The 19,727-nt window shown below is 39.0% G+C and overlaps 1 protein-coding gene across 1 annotated transcript; it reads left to right on the top strand.

The window, feature by feature from the left end:
* The first annotated feature begins 580 nt into the window (after window positions 1–580).
* Window positions 581–1,465, top strand: LOC121986688. The gene has a single exon (XM_042540639.1). It carries the CDS (start codon window positions 581–583, stop codon window positions 1,463–1,465), a length of 885 nt encoding a protein of 294 aa, XP_042396573.1.
* The last annotated feature ends 18,262 nt before the right edge of the window (window positions 1,466–19,727 follow it).

The following is a 19,727-nucleotide window of genomic DNA, read 5'->3' as shown; positions in this document are numbered from 1 at the left end:
TGGTTAAGTGTCTTGTTATTTTATATCTCCTATATTCATGTGCTATGTGATGATTACTCACTGGGTCTTGTGAGTTCAGTGCTATTATTTCATGTGAGACCAAACATTTTCTTTGGCCATGGATCGATATTCTTGGCAACCTGGAGGATTCAATGTAAAGTATAATTTCGATGACGAGCAAATGTTGAACATCTATAGAGTATGTGGTAGTCTAACCCATCTGAATGCCATATGCAACATCTTCTGAAATGAAGTTGGCCCTTCCACAGAACCAATTGATGATATCTACATGGTTTGTAGCAACTTATCCCATCCAGCTGCTATATGTCACTTCTTCCAAAAGGCTGCTACCTCTTTCATGGAACTTCAAAATCTATTCTAACGTATACATCAAGACATATATGATTCAGTTCCTAGTATTTCTAGCTATGACTGGGGAGACCATCAAACTCATGATTCAGTTCCTAGCATACTAGCGGCAGTTCAGATGCAAATAGAGATTCAGTTATCATTTCCTTAAAGATTAGTGCAACCTAGGAAGGGTAAGGCCATTGAAAAGTATAAAGAATTCCAAGAGTTGATGGAAGTTTTTAGTAAAGTAGAAGTGAATATTCCCATGCTGAAGGTGATCAAACACATTCCTAAGTATGTAAAATTTTTGAAGGATTTATGTATTTACAAAAAGAAGCTCAAAGGTGTTGAGTTGGTAAATGTAGGGGTGAGTGTTTCTGCATTATTTCAGTCTATGCCACAGAAATGTAAGGATCCAAGGGTGTTCACTATTCCATGTGTGATAGAGGAAAATAGTTTTGAAGATGCTATGCTAGATCTTGGAGCATCTATTAATGTCATGCTGAAATTAGTATTTCAAGCTCTTGGAATTGGTCCTCTTCAATTAACAGGGGTTGTGATTCAATTGGCAAACCAAAGTTTTACCCATCCAGTAGGAGTGATTGAAGATGTGCTGGTCAAGGTTAAGGAGCTGATTTTTCCTACAGATTTTTATGTTCTGGACATGGAGGGTGATACATTGTCAAGTAGTGTACCAATTATTCTTGGGAGACCATTTTTGAAAATAGCAAAGACTAAGATTGATGTTCATGTTGGAACTTTATCGATGGAATTTGGAGATACTGTGGTTCAGTATAACATCTTGGAAGCTAGGAGATATCTAATGAAGGATCATTCTTTGCTGAGTATTAAGTTGTTTGATGAGTTGGAAGATGGTTTAGTTAGTTATTTGTTGGAGTTTGCTACCCTTTTTGATGACTTTGATGAAGAGCCGGATGTAGATGACGGTGACTATTTTGAGCATAGTGATTTTGTTCTAGAAACCAAAGAGTATGAGGAAGTTAGTATGATTGAGCTAGAATCTGAAAAAATACTTCCTTCTATTTTTCAACCACCAAAGTTGGAATTGAAGGTTCTTCCGAGTCATTTGAAGTATGCTTACTTGAGTAAATAAGAACAGTTACTAGTCACTATTTCCAAGGACCTTGAACCTAGTCAAGAAGAGAGATTGTTGGATGTTTTGAGGCTCCATCAAAAGGTTGGGATTAGTTCTTCTATTTGCACACATAGGATTTTATCAAAATAGGAGGCTAAACCTGTGAGGCAACCACAAAGGAGGCTTAACTTATTCTTGGTGTAGAAGGAGGTTGTGAAGTTGCTGCAAGCTAGGATTATTTATCCTATTTTAGATAGTGAGTGGGTAAGTTCAGTACAGGTGGTACCCAAGAAGTCAGGAGTTACTGTGGTGGCAAACAAAGAAAATAAATTGATTTCTACAAGGGTGCAAAATAGTTGGAGAGTGTGTATTGAATATAGGAGGCTTAATCAGTCTACAAGGAAGGATCATTTTCCATTGCCTTTTATTGATCAAATGTTGGAGAGTTTGGCGAGGAAGACACACTATTGCTTCTTGAATGGATATTTGGGTTATTTCCAAATTTGCATAGCACTCGAGGACCAGGAGAAGACCACTTTCACATGTACTTTTGAGACTTTTGCTTATAGGAGCATGCCATTTAGATTATGTAATGCTTCAGGTACATTTCAGAGGTACATGGTGAGTATCTTTACTGATCTTTTAGAGCACTATATGGAAGTATTTGTAGGTGCATCTGACACTAATGATAAATGGATTAAAGTTAGATTTATTTTTGATCTAACCTTATTATCGAGTGTGCAGGGTTAACTAACTTGATAGGTTAAGAGGACCTTATACCAAGTAGTAAGTCCAGTCAAGATGTATGATTCCCGATTGGCGAAGTCCATATATGGGATTCTGGCAGGTGGAAGTTCGGATATACGATTCCGACAGGAGATCGGGATGTTAGATTCCCGGTTGGTGAAGTCCGGATGTGTGATTCTGGTAGAAAGACCTGGTGGGTCAGATTAGACATTGAGAAGGTAACTCAACACTCAGTAAGTGAAGGTAAGTCACTAGAGGAGAGTGACTAAGTGAGAATGGGTCCCGATTGAAGGGACAGTAGAAGTTGGTCCAATTTAGGTCCATTTCAGAAACCTAAATTGAGACACTGACTAGATCCTGGTCGGAGGACAGGGTCTAAGTCATAAATTGATCATATTATTATTGTGCTAACTTTATCTTATAGGTTATTATTTGTTGTGTTGAACTAACACATTTTGCAGGGCAAAAGGAACAAAAATTATCTCGGGTGAACAGTACCTGAGGTGCCTTCCATGCGATGGAAGGTGCCTTTAGTACTGTTCATGGGTGCTTGGAAGGTGCCTTCCATCAGATAAAATCTGACTTTATCAATGATAAGGATCATCACTTTTCGGGATCAAATTTACACATTGGAGGCGCATTCAATACTATGGAAGGCGCCTTCCACACCTTAAAAAGTGCTACTCGACCAAGCATTCACATCTATCTATGATACAAGCTTCTACGCGTTCGGTTGGCATTCCAACTGCTTCAGTTTCCTGCTGCTGTCCTACTACAACTCTACTATGCCCGACAACCACTAAGAAGTAGTTCAATACTGAGCACGATCCGATCATCTTCGAAAGTGTTGGGTAATGAGTTTTAGTATTGTACTTAATTATTAAAAAAGGAATAGTGTAGTGTGTCACACTTTGTCCTATCCTTTTTGTACTCGATCCCCTCTTCCAGTGGTTCCAAAAGAGTTTATTAGTAGATTATCCATCGATAGGTCTATAGGACCTAGGTCTTGGAGTAGGAGTCATTGAAGGCTCCGAACCAAGTAAAACCTCTTGTGTTCTTGTCCTTTTCTATTTCTATTTTCTTTTCCACCGTGCATACTTTGTTTTTAAAAAAGAATAAAAAGAAAAGTTTTGAAAACTATTCACCCTCCTCTCACATGCATCTCGATCTAACAATAGTATCATAGCCAAGTTTTGCTCTGAATTGGTGCAACCACCAATTAAGCCGAGGGAACCAGTTTTCTTTTTGGATTTTGATTTTTCGTATCTTATTTGAATTGGTAAAATTTACCTCTTTAGATAATTATTTCTTGTTCAATTTTTACTTGAAGTTGGTGCAACACCACTCAAGTCATCGACATTTTTTTCTCAAGTACTACTAATCTAAGACCAAGTCTTGGTACCTATTTCTAGTTTTCTATTTTAGTAATCAATGGCCCAACTTGAGAGATTTAGCACCGCTCGTCCTCCTCTCTTCAACGGAAATGACTTTCTGTATTGGAAAAAGAGAATAGAGGTTTACTTGAAGACGGACATCGAGTATTGATTAGCCATCCGACGAGGGTACTGGGCACCTATAGACAAAGTAACTAAAGTATCACTTGATCTAGAAAGATGAAGTTTAGAAGACAAGAAGAAAGCCCAGATCAACTCAAAAGCCTTGAAGACAATCCAGTACAGACTCACAAAAGAAGAACTCAACCAAGTCAACCCACATGAGAACGTAAAGGACTTATCGGATAAGCTCATTGAGTTAAATGAAGGAACTAATAATGTCAAGATAACTAATGAAACCTACTTTTAAATTCATTATTTAATATTAAAACACAGGACCGAGAAATCATAAGATAGTTACACGCGAGGATCAAGGATATCCTCAATAGCCTGTATATGATCAAACATCAACTCAAGAACTATGACATCATCAGGTATGCTTTGAACTCATTCCCTTGAACCTCATATGGGCATCAATTATAGATGCTTATAAAGTTTCAAGGAACCTTTCAAAATTAAAACTAGATAAATTATTTTGTGAATTAGAGCTGCACGAACAAACTAACGTCACAAAGGTCGGGAAAGGAATTATATTTTTTGCAAGTACTTTGAAGGGAGTTAAACCCAATGCAGAAACTGAGTTCAACTCAGAATTAGACGAAGAAGAGCAACTAGTGAACATGGTAAGGAGAATATGAAGGCGCTGGAATTCTGTTCTGTTTAAATTTCTCTGTACAAAAATTGTATAAATACAGAACTTTTCCTAGCAACCTGCATGTTCGATCAGACATGTGTTTGATCAATCAAGCAAGTACTTGATGGATTAAAGCACCCTTGATCGAAGTAGAAGATCGCTGGCCTCTTGTGTTGGTATTCAAAATCGATACAAAGAAAACTAAACTAATTACGCAACAGAATTAAAGAACTAGTTGTACCTTTCCTTTGTAGCTAAAGACCTCTTGATCTTCTGCTATATTCCTCTCCTCTTCTTGGACGTCGTGTGGGCGACGATTTACCAAGACAACAAACACCCTTCCACTCTTCTCTTTCAAACAGCTGGCCACCAAGGAGAGATGATCTAGGATGGGGCACCTTCTATTCTTCTTCCTCTTCTTCAAGTTGCCGCCCACAAGGAGGAGGGAGGGGGGGGGGCGTCGGCTCTAAGCAAGGAGGAGGACGGGGTGCCGGCCCTAAGCAAGGAGGAGGAAGGGGGGCGCTGACCCTAAGCAAGGAAGAGATGTGGCCGGCCCTAGCAAGGAAAAGATGTGGTGGCGCCCAAAGTAAAAACCAACCACTTAGATGGGTGGATGCGAGGCTTTATATAGAGGCTACATCAGGGACCTAGAGGAGGAATTGGTTTAGGCCTCCTGATGGGCTTGGGCTTCCTGTTTTCGGCCCGAACACTCAACTCAAGTCCATCAATAATAACTCATCCCACTAAAGGGTTATTATTGAACTACCGCACCAATCCCATATTACAATATGGGCTCCTTCTTATCATGAGTGCGTTAATCTCCCTGTGTTTAAGATATCGTATGTCCGTTAATTAAATGAATTACTGACAACTCAATTAATTAACATCTAATTCCAAGAGTAGTACCACTCAACTTTATTATCATGCTGGACTAAGCCCACCTGCAGGGTTTACATGATAATCCTTATGAGCTCCTCAAGGGGACATCATCAGCCTAAATAATTAGGACACAGATTCCTTCTATAATCAACAACACACTATATAAACAATATTATTTCCCAACTCATCGGGCCTATTGATTTAACGAATAAATCTCACCCATTGATAAATTTAAGAAATAAATACTAAGTATACGTGCTTGTTATTATATAGGGATTAAGAGGACACATATCCATAATAACAGAAGTTATGTTCTTTTATGTAGTCAGGATAAATCGAGCAACCTCAAATGGTCCTGCTCAATACACACATAGTGTACTAGTGTAATTTTATAGTCAAGAAAGACTAATACCAAATTACACTACAATAGTTCCAATGGTTTGTCTCAATCCATCTTGGTTGTGAGCTATTATTTATAATTTATAAGAAACCGATAACATGATCTTTTGTGTGGCACCACACACCATGTTATCTACAATATAAATTAAATGGACAACTGCATTGACATATATATAAATATAAAATGCAAACTTTTGACCAAAGTGATTCTCATTTCAAAATATTTCAAAATAGATGTTCATACAAAAGTTAGGCTTATAGTATACATCCCAGCAATCTTCCACTTATACTAAAAGACTATGCTGCCATACATCTGATTCCCATCCCCTCAACATGCCTATCAAAAGCTCTCACCGGAAAGGCCTTAGTGAAAGGATCTACTAGGTTATCTGTTGATATAATCTTGGCAACAACAATCTCTCCTCGTTTTACGATATCGCATAATAGGTGGTACTTACGCTCAATGTGTTTACTTGCCTTATGGGCTCGTGGTTCCTTCGAGTTTTCTATTACACCACTGTTGTCACAATAAATTGTGATAACTTTGGGTAAACCAGGAATCACATCTAAATCCATCAAAAAGTTTCTGAGCCATACAACTTCTGTGGCTACCTCAGAGGCTGCCACATACTCAGCTTCCATGGTGGAGCCTGAAACGCATTTCTGCTTAACACTCCTCCATGTTATGGCTCCACCTCCCAAAGTAAACACATATCCCGATGTTGATTTACTACTGTCCCTATCTGATTGGAAGTCTGAATCCGTGTAACCCATAGGGATCAAATAATCTGCCTGGTAAACCAGCATATAATCTCTAGTCCTTTTCATGTACTTTAATATATGCTTTACGACAGTTCAATGTCCTGATCCTGGGTTACTTTGATATTTGCTAACCATGCCCACGGCAAAACAGATATCCGATCTCGTACATAGTATCGCATATATTATACTTCCTACAACTGAAGCATAAGGAACTACCTTCATCTCCTCTATCTCCTTTGGTGTCTTAAGACACATTTCTTTAGATAAAGGTACTCCATGCCAAAAAGGTAGAAAACCTTTCTTGGAGTTTTGCATGCTAAAACGAGCTAAGATAGTATCGATGTATGAAGGTTGGGATAAGCACAACATCCTTTTCTTGTGAATCCTTATTACTTTGATCCCAAGAATATATCCACATTCTCCCAAGTCCTTCATATTAAACTGCTTGGACATCCATACCCTTATGTCTAACAACACTTTGACATTGTTGTCAATGAGCAAAATGTCATCTACGTATAATACAAGAAATACCACCATGTTTCTGTCATTTTTTTTGTATACACAAGACTCATCCGGACACCGAATGAATCCATGAGACTGGATCACTTCATCAAACCGGATGTTCCAAGATCTCGAAGCTTGCTTCAGTCCATAAATGGACCGATTGAGCTTACATACAAGATGCTCTTTGCCCTTCACAATGAATCCCTCTGGTTGTTTCATATAGATGTTTTCTTCAAGACCTCCATTAAGGAAAGCTGTCTTGACATCCATTTGGCAAACCTTATAATCTATATGAGCAGCAATAGATAAAAGAATTCGGATAGACTTAAGCATGGCTACCGACGAAAAAGTTTCCTCATAATTGATTCCCTCTTCTGAGTATACCCCTTCGCAACAAGTCTCGCTTTAAAGGTTTCCACCTTCCTGTCTGTTCCTCTTTTCCTTTTGTAGACTCATTTACATCTAATGGCTTTTACACCATTTGGTGGTTCTACAAGCTCCCAGACCTGATTAGAATGCATAGATTCTATTTCAGAGTTCATTGCACTTTGCTAAGATGCTGCATCTTTTTCTTGGAGTGCTTCATCATATGTCTAGGGATCAGCTTCATGTTCACCAGGGATCAAGTCTGAAGACTCTCCCAAAAAAAATGAATCTATCAGGTTGCCTAGCAACCCTCCCACTACGACGAGGACTACCTGTAATTGTGCATCATTTGTGACACGTGTTGCAGTTACTTGTGGTATCTCATCTTGTACCGTTGGTACTAAAGTAGAAGTGTCCTCTCTTATTTCCTCAAGAACAATTTTACTCATGGGTCTGTGGTTCATTATATAGTCCTCTTCTAAAAATCAGGCATTGATACTAACAATGACCTTCTGATCTTTAGGACTATAAAACAAATCACCTTTCGTTCCTCTAGGATATCCCACGAACAAGCGAACTTTTGTACGTGATTCCAACTTATCAGCGTCTCCCTTCAGCACATGTGTTGGACTACCCCAAATCCGAATGTGTTTCAAACTAGGCTTACACTCATTTCACAATTCTGTGGGAGTAGAGGGTACTGACTTAGAAGGTACCAAGTTCAGAATGTACGCCGCCGTTTCTAAAGCATATCCCCAAAATGAATTTGGTAATTCTGAATAACTCATTATTGATCTAACCATTTCCATAAGAGTCATATTCCTTCATTCCGCCACACCATTCTGTTGGGGTGTACCAGGTGCAGACAATTGGGATTGAATCCCGACCTCTGATAAGTAACTCCTAAACTCTCCTAAGAGGTACTCTCCACCATGATCAGACTATAGTGTCTTGATACTTTTACCATGACGTTTCTCCACATCAGCCTTATACTATTTGAATTTATCAAAGCACTCAGACTTACGGCGTATCAAGTAAATGTACCCATATCTCGAATAGTAGTCTATAAAAGAGACAAAATATTCGAAACCACCTCTTGTCTGGATAGTCATATGCCCACACAAATCAGAATGAACCAATTCCAACACTTCTTTGACTCCATACCCCTTTGCCTTAAAAGGCCTCCTGGTCATTTTTCCTTCCAAACAAGACTCGTAGGTCGAAAAGTTTTCCACTACCAATGAACCCAAAGGTCCATCGGCTATTAACCTTTGAATCCTACTCAAGTTAATATGACATAACCTTAGATGCCAAAGATATATTTAGTTCATTTCCGAAGGTTACTTTCTCTTATTAGAATTAGAAGATGTGATATTAATTTCCATTTGTTGCATCATGGGAGTTATTGGATTAAGAGTATAAAAATTACCAACCAACGTACCAGAACAGATAACCACCCTATTTTTCTTGACAACCACTTTATCATCAAAAGAAACAGAATATCCATCCATAAATAATTTAGAAACTGAAATCAAGTTCTTTCTAAAACATGGTACGTAATGATAATTTTTCAAAATCAAAGTTTTATTCCTATCAAAAGATAAATAAACATCTCCCGCTATAACAGTCGCCACTCTCGTAGCATTGCCCATGTAGATGGTGATCTCCCCTTCATGTAGTCGTCTGGTTTCCTAGAACCCCTGCAATGAATTGTAGACATGATCAGTGGCTCTCGTATCTACACACCAGGTACCGGTAGATAACATCGCTAAACATGTTTCAACAACTAATGAATAAGATATATCGTTATTGTTCCCCTTTCTGTGAGGACAGTCCACCTTCCAATGTCTAAACTGCTTGCATGTGAAGCACTTGCCTTTTGGCTTCTTCACACCTGCCTGTGGCCCAGTCCCTTGAGGTCGAATCACTTTCTTTGCCAAACCAACTTGTTTATTCTTCTTCTTTCCGCCTTTCGTCTTAGAGGCAGAAACGTTTTCAGCAATGTGAACTTGAGAACTTTAACGAAATATCCCTTCTGCCGCTTGGAGTTCTATCAGAAGTTCCGCCAACGAATAAATCCTTTTATTCATGTTGTAGTTCAGGCGGAACTGCTCAAAACACTTGGGCAGCATTTGGAGAATGATATCGACCTGGGTTCCCCCATAGATTTCAGCTCCAAGGACTTCCATCTCATTCAAATGAGCCATCATCTTGAGGATATGATCCCATACGGGTATCTCCTCAGTCATGATGGTCGTCATTAAGTTTCTCATGGCCTCCTGCCTGGTAGCCCGATTCTGGTGTCCGAAGAGTTCCTTGAGATTAAGCATCATGTCATAGGCAGTGGGTATGGCCTGATGCTGATGTTGCAGCACATTTGATATAGAAACTAAAATGTAACACCGCGTCATCTCATCTGCCTTGACCCATTTCCTATGTCTCTCTATCTCCTCTTCATTAGAATCCTTATCAGGCACGCTAAAACATACCTCAAGAAGTACGAACTTATATTCTTCAGCAGTTAAGACAATGTCTAAGTTCCGTTTTCAATCAATATAAGTTGGACCAGTAAGTTTGTTTTCTTTTAAAATAACATCAAGTGGATTGGAAACCATTTTGAAATCTTGAGAATCATAAAATAAAATATTTGGTCAAAACTTTAGAATTTAAAATAATATTGATTTCTTAAACAATATAATTTAAATTCACCAACACCTCAAAACACCGTGAATTTCGTATGTCACGATAGTGTGGACGTATACTAATTCAAACATTTATAAGAGGTTTTACCCATTAATTTTATTATCTTGTCAACCTAACTTTATGACAAATAAAATTAATAGTTGGTTCATCTTCGGTCACACAAATAATAGTAGTGACTCCGATGGGGAGGATACTATTAAATGCGCCTAAGTATATACCATTAATTGATACTTAGTTCATTAATTAAGATTGTGCCCCTTCAGATGGAGAAGATTACACATACCTAAATAATTTCCTATAATCATTCATAGAGGAAGTTTGATCTAGTGATCCGCAAACAAACTCATCCGATATGGAGAAAGGCACTTAAAGTCAACGCGCAAGTTTGAATGCATCACTTACAAGTCAGTAATGGAGACCGTGTAATTTATTTAAATAATCCCTCTCCTACTTAGTTATTTAAATTAAGGAATTTTAACATGCACACACATCACAGCACATAAACACAGCATCACAGCATATAAAATAGCATATAAAGGCAATAAATATGAAAATAAAATTTTCAACTATTATGGTCTCATCCATCACTATCCTCTAATATGCCGCCAATGGATCAAGCTGTCATGTCTATCTTGCTTCCTTTTTCACCACGCCTCCAGTCCTCAAAATAGCATCACGCATAGCAAGGATACAAGCCGCAACAAAAAGAAATAAAATTTTATATTTATTGATCCTATATTCCACAAAGAAATTTATATGTAATCTAGATCAAACAAAATGAAAAAAAAATAATAATATAGCAACCGACTGTATTTAATTATTATAATCATGCACACAAAACAACCTCGACATGCCCAAGGGATCAAATCACACACAAACAGCCATAATAGTTGGATATAGGATGCCTGCAACCACAGAGTTAATCTTTCTTGCACATCCTACTATTATCCTGCCTAAACTTGCATATGAGCAGTGCATAATCTAACCGAACACCAATCACACAGAACTAGAAAACTTGCTCTGATACCACTTGAAGGCATTGGAATTTCATTCTGTTTAAATTTCCCTATATAAAAATTATACAAGTACAGAACTTTTCCTAGCAACCTGCATGTTCGATCAGACATGTGTTTGATCAATCAAGCAAGTTCTTGATGGATCAAAGCACACCTTGATCGAAGTATAAGATCGCTGGCCTCTTGTGTTGTTATTCAAAATCGATACAAAGAAAACTAAACTAATTATGCAGCAGAATTAAAGAACTAGTTGCACCATTCCTTTGTAGCTAAAGACCTCTTGATCTTCTACTATATTTCTCTCCTCTTCTTGGACGTCATGTGGGCGACGATCTACCAAGACAACAAACACCCTTCGACTCTTCTCTTCCAAACCGCCGGCCACCAAGGGGAGATGCTCTAGGATGGGGCGCCTTCTCTTCTTCTTCCTCTTCTTCCTCTTCTTCAAGCCGCCGCCCACGAGGAGGAGGGGGCGTCAATCCTAAGCAAGGAGAAGGAGGGGGGTGCTGGCTCTAAGAAAGGAGGAGGATGTTGGACCCCGTGGTAGTTTTGATGTGATCAACCAAGTTGGTTAGGTCCTACGTTGTATTTGATCCCTGTATCTGAGTGTGCAGGAGCTTAGGAGCACAGGAAGTCGAGCAGAAGACGCAGCTAGCGAGAAGGACGGCACGGGAAGGGAGCCGACGGGCTCGGTGCGTCCGAAGGACGAGAGAGCTGCGGAAGAGTACTCCGGTGGGCGTGAAGAGCGTGCGCGGCGTTCGAGGGACGTTAAGCCGGGACGGAAGGCTGCTCGAGGAAGGCCGGAAATTGGGTTCGGGTGAGCCCTATTTCGGTTGGCCACAATCACCCAAAAGATCGGAGCATTGGAAGTCGCAACAAGCTGGAAACGAAGTCAAAGGAGCTGAGCTGCCAGCTTGGAGGCGCCTCCAACCTGACTGGAGGCGCCTCCAGCTTGAAGGCGCCTTCAACCAGGTTGAAGGCGCCTTCAGCCAGGTTGAAGGTGCCTTCAGCCAGGCTGGAGGCGCCTTCAGCCAGTCAAAGTGACCGTTCTGCGCGCGGATAAAGTTTTATCCTTGACTCCTATGGAGGCGCCTTGGACCCTCGTTGGAGGCACCTTGGAGCCTCGGGATAGGATTTCCAGGACCTATATAAAGGCCCCTGGAGCTAGGAATTCTATAACAACTCAAGCATTCAATCTGTAGTATTTCCTTGCAATAGTTCTGAGCCTTTGAAAGTGTAAAAGGCTTCTCCGCCTTCAGCAAAGGAGAGTTTATTTTAGTGCGCTTCTATTGCCCTGGATTAACAACCTCCTTGGTTGTAACCAGGTTAATTCTTCTGTGTCTTTCTTTTACTGTTTTATTATTTTGTTAACTATTGCACTAATTGAGTTGAAAGTACGAGGAGGGTATAGTTTAAATTTTGTTTTCAGCAATTCACCCCCTCTTGCCGGTCTCCGCTGCACCAACAAGTGGTATCAGAGCTAGATCGCCTCAGAAGGACTAACCGCCAACTGAAGCACTACGATCAAGACGATGGCCGGAGCGAACATCCATCCCCCGAAGTTCGACGGAGACTTCGCCACATGGAAGCGTAAAATGGAGGTATTTTTTAAAACGGATTTTGATATTCTTATTACAATGAAATATGGTTTTACCGCGCCGAAAGACAAAGAAGAAAACACATGGAGCAAGAAGGAGCAAGCCGATTTCGTCGCCAAAGGAAAGGCGGAGTTCCACCTGCTTAGTGTGCTGCCACCACAAGAAGTAAATCGGATCGGAAGCTACGACTCAGCGAAAGATCTCTGGGAAAAATTCCTGGAGCTACACGAAGGTACTTCCGAAGCGAAGCTAGCGAAGCGCGACATCCTCCGGAACCAGTTAATGAACCTCCGGATGAACCAAGGCGAGAAGGTAGCGCAGCTCCAGGCGAGAATCAAGGAGCTGATAACGCAACTAACGAAGCTTGGAGAAGAGGTAACCAACCGGGATTCTATCCGATATGCGCTCAATGCCTTCCCGAGAACTCCAGAGTGGGCCTCCTTAGTAGATGCGTACTACATCTCTAAGGACCTCGAGGTAAGTACGTTAGAACAATTATTTTCAACTTTTGAACTTCACGAATCTCGAGTTTCAGAACCCAACGGAGCAGAGAAGACAAGTCAGAACATTACCTTAAAGGCAAAGATGAACAGTTCTGACTCCGAAGCCTCAGTCGATGAATCCGAAGCGGCACTACTGGTAAGACGCTTCAATAAATTTTTTAGTACTAATAAATTTAAATCGCAGAGGCATCATCGAAAGAAGAAGACGGTTCGCTGCTACAACTGCAACGAAGAGGGACACATCAAAGATAACTGCCCAAAGCTAAAGAGAAAGGAGAAAGAAAGGGCAAAGCCAAAATACAAGAAACCAGAACCCTCCAAGCACAAGAATCAGAAGGCTACTTGGTCAGATTCGTCAACCTCTGAGTCAGACATCGAAGAATTCTCAGGGTTAGCGCTATTGGCGAACCATCAACTGGAAGAAGACTTAGGCTCAGAGATGAGCATCGATGAAGGGGGAGGAACATCAGAAGAAGAAAGCAGCAGTGAAGGGGGAGCGTCACCAGACCAGGTAAGTAAGGTACGCAATCTAACCCCAACTCAATCTTTCAAATTTATCAAATCTCTTTCTAAAGATTTAGATCAATTAGAAAAAGAGAATGCTGAACTAAAGTTGAACTTAGCAAGAGCATGCCCGTTAGAAATGTATGATCATCTAAAATCAGAAAATGAAAATTTAAAATTAGAAATTGAAAAATTGAAAAATGATGGATGCTTAAAGAAATTTCCAAAGTCAAAAATTAGAATTTATGGTAAATTAAATTGGTATATAAGGAAGCATCAAGGTCAACTTAGAAAAATACCAAGAAACTATGTACCCCCTAGATTTTTGAATAATCCTGTAAGAAGGAACCTCTATTGGGTTCCAAAAACTGTGCTTAATTAATTTTTCAAAAATTAAAAGCTTAAAGTGAGAAAATTAAACATTGAAATTCTTTATGGAAGCTTTGTCTAAGGAAGTGGTTGTTGCTCCAATAACCAAGAAAGCCTAGTGCCTCGCCACGACCTGGAAGCTAAAATATTGAAAGAAAATGTTTAATTAACTTTCTGAAAAAACATTAAACTAGAATCAAATAATGCTTTAAAAGTTTTTAAATCTTTTTAAAATTCTAAAAAGTCAGATTGTGAAAATTAAGAAATTTAAATTTGACTTAGACATTTTTTTTATTGACTTAGAAATTTTTTTCTAAAAATTCAAAATTTTGAATTAGAAATTTTTTTTAGAAAAATTCATTTTGACTTAGAAATTTTTTTAAAATTCATATTGATTTAGAAATTTTTTTTTTTTCTGAAAATTCAAAAATTTGACTTAGAAATTTTGTTTGGAAAAATTCGTTTTGACTTAATTCTGACTTAGAATTTTTTTTGGAATTCATTTTTAACTTAGAATTTTTTTTTAAATTCTATACATTTCACTTAACTTAAGTTATTTGTTTCATATTTTCTTAACTCCATTTTTGCTGTGATCAAAGGGGGAGAGAAAGGTACAAGTTCAAGGGGAAGTTAAACAAGGGGGAGATAAAATTTTAAATGTTTACTTATTGTAAATTTTTTTAAAAAAAATGTTGTAATTTTATTTATTGCAAAATTATACTTAACCTGTTTGTCTAGTAATTTACCTTTAAAATTTCAATTTATGTCTATGTTGTCCCTAACTTGAACTTGGGTTGATGCACATCAAAAAGGGGGAGATTGTTGGACCCCGTGGTAGTTTTGATGTGATCAACCAAGTTGGTTAGGTCCTACGTTGTATTTGATCCCTGTGACTGAGTGTGCAGGAGTTTAGGAGCACAGGAAGTCGAGCAGAAGACGCAACTAGCGAGAAGGACGACACGGGAAGTGAGCCGACGGGCTCGGTGCGTCCGAAGGACGAGAGAGCTGCGGAAGAGTACTCCGGTGGGTGTGAAGAGCGTGCACGGAGTTCGAGGGACGTTAAGCCGGGACGGAAGGCTGCTCGAGGAAGGCCGGAAATTGGGTTCGGATGAGCCCTATTTCAGTTGGCCACAATCACCCAAAAGATCAGAGCATCGGAAGTCGCAACAAGCTGGAAACGAAGTCAAAGGAGCTGAGCTGCCAGCTTGGAGGCGCCTCCAGCTTGAAGGCGCCTTCAACCAGGTTGAAGGCGCCTTCAGCCAGGTTGAAGGCGCCTTCAGCCAGGTTGGAGGCGCCTTCAACCAGGTTGGAGGCGCCTTCAACCAGTCAAAGTGACCGTTCTGCACGCGGATAAAGTTTTATCCGTGACTCCCATGGAGGCGCCTTGGACCCTCGTTGGAGGCGCCTTGGAGCCTCGAGATAGGATTTCCAGGACCTATATAAAGGCCCCTGGAGCTAGTAATTCTATAACAACTCAAGCATTCAATCTGTAGTGTTTCCTAGCAATAGTTCTGAGCTTTTGAAAGTGTAAAAGGCTTCTCCGCCTTCAGCAAAGGAGAGTTTCTTTTAGTGCGCTTCTATTGCCCTGGATTAACAACCTTCTTGGTTGTAACCAGGTTAATTCTTCTGTGTCTTTCTTTTACTGTTTTATTATTTTGTTAACTATTGCACTAATTGAGTTGAAAGTACGAGGAGGGTATAGTTTAAATTTTGTTTTCAGCAATTCACCCCCCTCTTGCCGGTCTCCGCTGCACCAACAGAGGAGGGGCGCTGGCCCTAAGCAAGGAGGAGGAAGGGGGATGCCAACCCTAAACAAAGAGGAGGAAGGGGGCGCCGGCCCTAAGCAAGGAAGAGATGTGACCGGCCCTAGCAAGGAAAAGATGTGGTGGCGCTGAAAACAAAAACCAACCAATTGGATGGGTGGATGCGAGGCTTTATATAGAGGCTACAACAGGGACCTAGAGGAGGAATTGGTTTAGGTCTCCTGATAGGCTTGGGCTATTAGGATGTATACTAAAAGCCTAGCTTTTTGTATAAACATTTATTTTGAAATAAGAATCACATTGGTCAAATATCTACATTTATGTTAAATGTAGTTGTCCATTAAATTTATATTGTAGATAACATGGTGTGTGGTGTCACACAGAAGACCATGTTATCAGTTCCTTATAAATTATAAATAGTAGCTCACAACCAAGATGGATTGGAACAAACCATTGGAATGGTTGTAGTGTATTTTGGTATTAATTTATCTTGATTATAAAATTACACTAGTACACTATGAGTGTATTGAGCAGGATCATTTGAGGTTGTTCTTTTTTACTAACTGCATAAAAGAATAGGACCTCTATTATTATGGAAATGTGTGCTCTTAATCCCGATATAATAATAAGCACATATACTTAGTATTTATTTCTTTAATTTATCAATGAGTGATATTTATTCAGTTGGATCAATAGGCCTGATAAGTTGGGAAATAATAATATTTATATGGTGTGTTGTTGATTATAGAAGGAAATTGTGCCATAGTAATCTAGGTTGATGATGTCCCCTTGAGAATCTCATAAGGATTGTCATGTAAACCCTGCAGGTGGACCTAGTCCGACATGACAATGAAATTGAGTGGTACTACTCTTGGAGCTATATGTTAATTAAGTAAGTGTTAGTAACTCATTCGGTTAATGGACATTCGATATCTTAAACACAGGGAGATTAACGCACTCAGAATAAGAAGAAGCCCATAATGTAATATGAGATTGGTGTGATAGTTCAATAATAACTCTTTAGTGGTATGAGTTATTATTGATGAACTTGAGTTGGGTGTTCGAGGCGAACACAGGAAGCTCAAGCTCATCGGGAGACCAAAACCAATTCCTCCTCTCGACCCCTGTTGTAGCCTCTATAAAATCTTATATCCATAAAGTCCAATTCTTACCCAAGTAATGGACCGGACACATCCTTGCTTGGTGCAAGGGCGTCATCCAAGCATTGACTTGGAGCACAAGTAGTGGTCGGCCAAGCCTTGCTTGGTGCCCAAGCAAGGGGCCGGCCATAGCATAATAGAAAAGGAGATTTTATTTAAAATTAAATTTTTATAAAATCTTTCCTTTTCTGAAGCCATCCCCATGGTTTTAAAAGAGAGTTTTAAATTTTAAAATCTTTCCTTTTATAGTTATCTACAAAGGATTACAAGAGAGATTTTAATTTTGTTAAAATCTTTCTTTATTTGTAGTTATCTATAATGTTTAAACGAGATATTTTAATTTTGATAAAACATTCCTTTTTGTAACCATGATTTAAAAGAGAAGTTTTAATTTTAATCTTTCCTTTTTTGTAGCCTTCTACATTGTTTAAAAGAGAGAGATTAATTTTAAAACTTTCCTTTTATAGCCATCACAATAGGAAATATAAAAGAGAGAGATTTTAATTATTATTAAAATTCCCTTTTTGTCCATGAACAAGGATTATAAAAGAGAGGTAGAGGATGCCTTAAGGAAAAAACACATCTCCATAATTCCCATGCTCCCTTTGGGTCGGCACCTCTCCCTCTTCTTCTCCTTGTGTGGCCGATTTTCTCATCTTCTCCCTTTCACCTAGTTTTCTTCCCTAAGGCCGGCGACACACATCTTCTTCTCTCCCTTTCTTCTTTCTAAGGTCAGCACTCATCTCTTCTTGGTGTCCAAAACTTGAAAGAAAAAGAAGAAGCACTTGGTGGCCGGTTGATTAGAGAAGAAGGAGAAGAGAAAGAAGTTTCCTATTTTGGTATTCTTTGGTGGCCGGATTCTCTTGGAGGAAGAAGAAGTGGTTCAGGTGGATTTCATCTTGGTAGATTGTCACTCACATGACGTCCAAGAGGAGGAGACGAATACAGCAGAAGATCAAGAGGTCTTTGTTTACAAAGAAAGGTATTACTAATTAATTGTTTCCACTTCAATTAATTAGTTTGTGTTCTTTGTATGTATCTTGAAATACCAACACAATAGGCTAGCGATTTTGTGTTTCATTTTTGTGTTTTGTTTTAGTGTTTTGATCTTGTACTTCTATTGAGGTATTTGTAGTTAAACCTAGGGTTACTGTAAGAAGTTTAAATATCCAATTTCTTTGAAAGGCTTTATCTAGGAAGTGGTGGATGATCTCATACCCAAGAAGGCCAAGTACCTCGCCATGTTTAGCCTGAAAGTCAATTCTAGAAATAGATATTTAATCAACTTTGTAACATATGATGAACTTGGATTAATAATGTTATGTATCATTTGCAATCCAAGTTTTAACTACTAAAGAACACATGAGTTAAACTTGAAGTAAAATGTTAAGTTTCATTTCCAATTCAAGTTTAACTCATGAGGAAAACATATGTTGTTAGGAAAGTTCTGTGCTTGTACAAATTTTTGTACCGGGGAAGCAGAACGAAATTCTGAGTAGCGACCAACAATTGGTATCAGAGCTAGTTTTCTTCCTCTGTGTGTTTGGTTTTCTATGAAATTATGCACGGTTCATACATTGTAACGCCCCGCCCCTTCCTGCTTAAGCTGATGGGGGTTACTTATCTTTTCTTCTTAAAACAGCGGAAGTCTTATCTATAGTATAATTTTTTTTTTCTTTAAAACTTTTTCTAATTTTTCAAATCATCATCACTAATTACCTATCACATGAGTCACATAACATGCTTAACATAAATTTAAACCATAATACTAAAGAGCATGATGAAATGTCATGGGGTCAATAAAGAACGACATAAACATAATTCTTATTAACTAGAAGCAGGTCTTTCTCTTTAGCCGAGTCACTACTACACACGTCCTTCTTGCCCCCCTGCTGCTCCCATAGTACATCCATTCTTTGCCCTTATCTGTGGTACAAGGAAAGTATGTTGTGAGCACACAAGGCTCAGTAAGATCCTTTCCTACTCACAAAAACCGTATAGCATAACTAAATCTCCAAGGCATAAAGCATAAAGACAACTCATCGTATCATGTATAGAAGCATCATATCATAACATAATCGTAAGGTATCATGGCATATCATAACATGCATCCTAGCATAACATACTCATAATCATAGCATATCATAACATGATCATAAAGTTCATCCTAGCATAACATAACATAATCATAAGCATTATAGCATATCATGATATAACCATAAAGTGCATTCTAGCATAACATAATCATGATCATAGCATATCATAATAAAATCATAAAGTTCATTCTAACATAACATGTCATAAGCATCATGGTATATCGTAACATAATCATAAGGTTTGATGCGAGATGACTTTCAAAAACATGATTCATGCAATAATATATGCAACATGTCCTTTGAAAACTTATTACATACATACTTAAACATAATCATAACATGATTAGGGCCCCGACTTGTACCACATACATAAATGTGCGCGTCCTCTGTAGGTCCAAGGTAGCAAGTCTTGAACCCTACAAGGCATACATACTAGGCCCGTTTCTTAGTCCATCGACCTAGGGGCACTTAGGAGCTCATCCCTAATGAGGCCCGTTTCTTAGTCCATCGACCCCGGGGCGCATATGGATCCCACCCTTGGTACAAGTCATATAAAGTAAAGTAGCATGTCATACATATCATGGTTCTTATTATTTCATGCACATCGTATTTCTTATCATATCATACCATACAGAATTTGGGCACACAGCTCATCATAATGGTATGTAAAATTTGAGCACACAGCACATCATAAGTACATGCATAGTTTGGGCACACAGCTCAT

Source organism: Zingiber officinale, chromosome 5B, assembly GCF_018446385.1.
Source record: "Zingiber officinale cultivar Zhangliang chromosome 5B, Zo_v1.1, whole genome shotgun sequence".
NCBI classification, from domain to species: Eukaryota; Viridiplantae; Streptophyta; class Magnoliopsida; order Zingiberales; family Zingiberaceae; genus Zingiber; species Zingiber officinale.
This window is presented reverse-complemented; position numbering and strand designations above follow the sequence as displayed.